Raw genomic sequence first — 4,674 nt, forward strand, 5'->3', positions numbered from 1 at the left:
TCCTACTGTGTTTGATTGAAATATTTAGAAAATAAAAGAAAAAAATAAGTAAAATTTAAATAAAATATATTTATAAGTCACTTAATTTTACACATATTTTTATTTTATTATTTTTAAAATTTATTCTCAAATCTCCCACTAATTACTAAAATGATGCTTAGAAAATACTTTATCATAAATATCATAGTCTATTAAACCAAAAAAAATTCAATATCCATCAAATAGATGTAGCAAATCAAAATCATAACTATTTACCGTACACACTGACACTCTATATATTCCTTCAAATCCATCCTGAAAAAACAAGTATAATCCAATCTTCATTACAGATTAATCAACCAGACATGGAAGTTACTTTGCCATACATATCTCTCTCTGTTTTCTTTCTTCTTATTGCTTTCAAGTTCTTATCGAAAGCAAGAACACAGAAGAATCTCCCTCCAAGCCCACCGGCTCTTCCGGTGATCGGTCACTTCCACCTCCTCAAAAAACCTCTCCACCGCACTCTCCACCAACTCTCCCAAAACCTCGGGTCCGTCTTCTCCCTCCGGTTCGGTTCACACCTCGTGGTGGTTGTATCCTCACCGTCCGCGGTGGAGGAATGCTTCACCAAGAACGACGTCGTCTTAGCCAACCGCTCTCGCGTCGCCTTCGGCAAGTACGTGGGCTACAACTACACGACCGTCGTTGCGGCCTCCTTCGGCGACCACTGGCGCAACCTCCGCCGCATCATGGCGGTGGAAATCTTCTCCACCAGCCGCCTCAATGCCTTCTTATCCATCAGACAAGACGAAATCAAGCTTTTACTCCTCAGATTGTCCCAAAACTCGTCTCGTGATTTCAAAAAAGTCGAATTGAAATCCAAGTTTTACGAGCTGACCTTCAACATCGTCATGAGAATGATCGCCGGAAAGCGGTATTACGGTGAGGACTTGTCGAACTACGAGGAGGCCAAGGAGTTCCGGGAGCTCGTGATCGAGGCGTTCAAGTATGGCGGTGCGTCGAACCCCGGCGATTTCTTACCGGTTTTACAGTGGATTGATTATCAGGGCTTAGAGAAAAATTTGGGGAGAATTCAAAAGAAAATGGACGCTTTCCTGCAAGATTTGATCAATGAGCACAGGCGTGACAAGAGTAAGAACACCATGATCGATCATTTCCTTTCCCTGCAAGAGTCACAACCAGATTATTATACAGATGAAATCATCAGAGGGCTTATCTCGGTCAGTGTACTCTCTCCATTCATTTTATCAGTATTGATGGAGACCTCAGTAGAATAGCTCTATTGAGCTGACAGTGTAAAAACAAACCAAAAAAAAAAAACTAATAATTCAGAATATTAATTTTAGTACTCTAATAAAATACTAATTACATGACAATGAGAAAAAAAAAAAATTAAGATCAAAACATCATATCACAGTGAGTAAAACTTACTATCAAATTATTAAAACTAGTTTTAGAATTTAAGAATTTAAGGTCCAAAAAATTTTCAACAAAAAAGAAGACAAAACATAGTAAGGGTTGGTTTGGGAAGTGGGTTGACTTTTTGGTTTTTTAGCATTTTTTTGGCTATTTTAGCCTAGGCTAAAAAGTTTAGTTTGGGAAGGACTTTTTGATTTTTTGGCTTTTTTTACTTTTTTTGTGAGAGAAGAGTGTAATGATTATGGATTGGATATGATGTTTTATTTTTTGTGACTAAAATAACCTATTTTGTCTTTTATGACTAAAATAGCCAAAAAAGCTCCATATTCTTCTTCCCAAACGGTGCCTAAGATAAAAGGCAAATTAAAACTGTTTTAGAACTATAAAACAGGTTTGTTATTTTACTACTTTTTTTCCCCTCCCAAATGACGACTCCATCTCTTCCCTCTATTTGGTTATCAAAACAATAATATTACAAATTTGGACTTAATTATTAAAAAATTATTTAAAATTATTATCTTATAATTTAAATTTATTTTATATATAAATCTCACAAATTTAATTTTTACTGCACAAATCATTCACAAAAAAAAATTAGAGTGGATAAGTCTAGATCTCCAACTTATTCGTATACAAATTATTGGTGTAAAAATGTCGGTGGTGGTATTTTTTGTGCCAATTTTATTTTTCTTTTTTTCATTTTAGTGTAATAAAAAATTATTTAAAATTAAATATAGATTAAAGATAAAATAATTAGACCATTTGTCTTTTTAATTTCAATATAATTTATAAAGGCGAATCATTAATAGGATTAAATTATTATAATATGAAAAATTAAAGAATAAAACTAATGTAGTAGAATTATAAGAATCAAAATGTCACAAAAGACAAACTACATAAATTATGGGTATAATTTGTCTACATTATTAATTTATTATATATTATTTTGACATTAATTATAGTGTCAAATAAGTATGATTAATCAAATTAACAAAAATGGCCTCAGGTTTAAGATGAGATTTAGAACAATTTCAACAAACATACTATACCAATTAAGACATAAAACTTGTAAGTGAATTCCATCATTTGACATAAAACTAATCTAATATTGTGTTATTAGTAGTGTATGCTAATATCCATAATATTATTAAATTGAGATCTAACACTTTAAAACCAAATACATATGAAGTTTTACCATCACTACATAATTATGTTGTACTTGGAGCCTTATTGTAAAAATTATGCAAAAATATGATTTCCTTAATTTAATTTATTAACAATTAATGATTAGGTCATGATACTAGGAGGCACCAACACGTCTGCAGTGACAATGGAATGGGCATTGTCTCTTTTGGTGAATCACCCAGAGGTGTTAAAGAAGGCAAGAGTTGAGGTAGACACTCATGTAGGCCAAGAGCGCTTGATTGATGAACCCGATCTCTCAAAGCTACATTACCTTCAAGCTATCATTTATGAGACTTATCGATTATTCCCGGCAGCACCGCTATTGCTACCACACGTATCATCTGATGATTGTATCATAAAGGGATTCAACGTGCCACGCGACACAATCTTGTTGGTTAATGCATGGGCCATTCATAGGGATCCTAAGGTTTGGGATGACCCTACAAGCTTTAAGCCAGAGAGGTTTGAAGATGGGGAAATAGAAGGATGCAAGTTATTGCCGTTTGGGTTGGGAAGGAGAGCTTGTCCTGCGGTTGGTATGGCACAACGCGTGTTGGGTTTGGCTTTGGGATCATTGATTCAATGTTTTGAGTGGGAAAAGGTCAGTGGGGAGACAATTGATTTAACTGAAGGGAATGGGCTTACCACGCCCAAAGTTGAGCCATTGGAAGCCATGTGCAAAGTGCGTAACATCATGAGCAAGGTTCTCTGTGAAGATACAAATGATGTTTGAGCAACTTTTTTATGAAACGTTTATGATATGTTCCACGTGTTATTTGTTGCTTTATCTTTTGGTTTTTTGCTATGATGTTTGTGATAAGGAAAATAATATATAAGTCCACTTTTTAAATCTATTTTCTAAACCTAATGATGTGTAAGTTATATAATTGGTTGATGATTAGAGGAGACATGAAAGAGTGTGTTATTTTTAATATTCGAATTAATTATTACATCATTATGTTTGAAAGATGAGTCTAATTTTTAGTTTTGAATAACAATGCTCTTGTGGTAATGAACAAGGCAAAGATTGATTTTTCCAATTGAGTTAAAAGGGAAAATATGAAGTAATTGGAAAATAAGAAAAAAATTATATGCAAATTAGTAAAAGAAATGAATATCCACACCAAACTGATTCTACCTATACAAACAAGCCTTCAAAAAATTTCATTAACATATGAAGGGTTCACTTTAAATTTTTTGATTCTTTTGAACCTTAATCTATGAATCAAATCCTAATCGCGATCGATGATTCTTAATTTTTTTTGAAACTGAAATCAAACCACCCCCTTAAAAAAATCAAACCAAATAGTAGGTTTTTAATTGGTTCAGACGATTTTACTGTTTAACTTCTTCTTCTTCTTCTTTTTTATTTTTTATTTTTTTTAACACCCTATTTAGAGTCCATTATTTGTTTTGATATTTGTTTGCTATCCAAATTACGTTGGATTCCAGTGTCATATGATCGCATTGCTTGGGCTCATGTAATATGGATTCAAATAGTACAACTCCAAATGATATTGGGACTAATATTATGAGTCAAATAATATTTTGCATAGATCAGGATTAAATTTTTTTAAAAACAACTTTCAGTAAAATCAAAATTTGGAAATTTGATTATAAATCATGATTTTTTAACTAAAAAGTTTTGCAATTAAAATTTTTTAATAAAACAAAAATTTGGAGAATGGGTTAGAAAACATAATTTGTTAACAAAATAGGCTAAGAAATCTTAACAAAAAAAATTGAAAGTTTATTTATTTATTTTAGTAAGTACGAGTTTGATATTGTTTTTCATTTTTTATTTTCAATTCTAAAAAACACTCATACTTTAAAAAGAGTAACCCAACTTTATTTTATTTTTTGATAAATTATACTGATCTCTCGTGAAGTTTAAATAAAATATTGTAAATTTTACAATTTTAGCATAATTATATCAAATTCCCTCAATATTTTAATTTACATAATATTTAGGCCTCGTTTGGGAACAGACTTTTTTAGTAACTTTTTGGCTAAAATATGATGTAAAAAAAATTAATATGTTTGGAATGACTTTTTGATTTTTTACGA

General features: G+C 31.7%; 1 protein-coding gene across 1 annotated transcript; it reads left to right on the plus strand.

Moving 5' to 3' along the window:
* Window positions 1–259: 259 nt before the first annotated feature.
* On the plus strand, window positions 260–3,459 carry LOC114258460 (cytochrome P450 81Q32). Its single transcript, XM_028198409.2, has 2 exons — window positions 260–1,223; window positions 2,714–3,459. Exons 1-2 carry the CDS (start codon window positions 345–347, stop codon window positions 3,338–3,340), a joined length of 1,506 nt encoding a protein of 501 aa, XP_028054210.2. The 5' UTR covers window positions 260–344; the 3' UTR covers window positions 3,341–3,459.
* The last annotated feature ends 1,215 nt before the right edge of the window (window positions 3,460–4,674 follow it).

Source organism: Camellia sinensis, chromosome 1, assembly GCF_055761805.1.
Source record: "Camellia sinensis isolate YWXY chromosome 1, ASM5576180v1, whole genome shotgun sequence".
NCBI lineage: Eukaryota > Viridiplantae > Streptophyta > Magnoliopsida > Ericales > Theaceae > Camellia > Camellia sinensis.

What these genes read in the sequence shown, in the direction of transcription:
- LOC114258460 (XM_028198409.2), top strand. Translation starts at nt 345, where the DNA reads ATGGAAGTTACTTTGCCATACATATCTCTCTCTGTTTTCTTTCTTCTT. An exon ending in TCATCAGAGGGCTTATCTCG is followed by an intron (nt 1,224 to 2,713) that starts GTCAGTGTACTC and finishes ATTAATGATTAG; the next exon opens with GTCATGATACTAGGAGGCAC.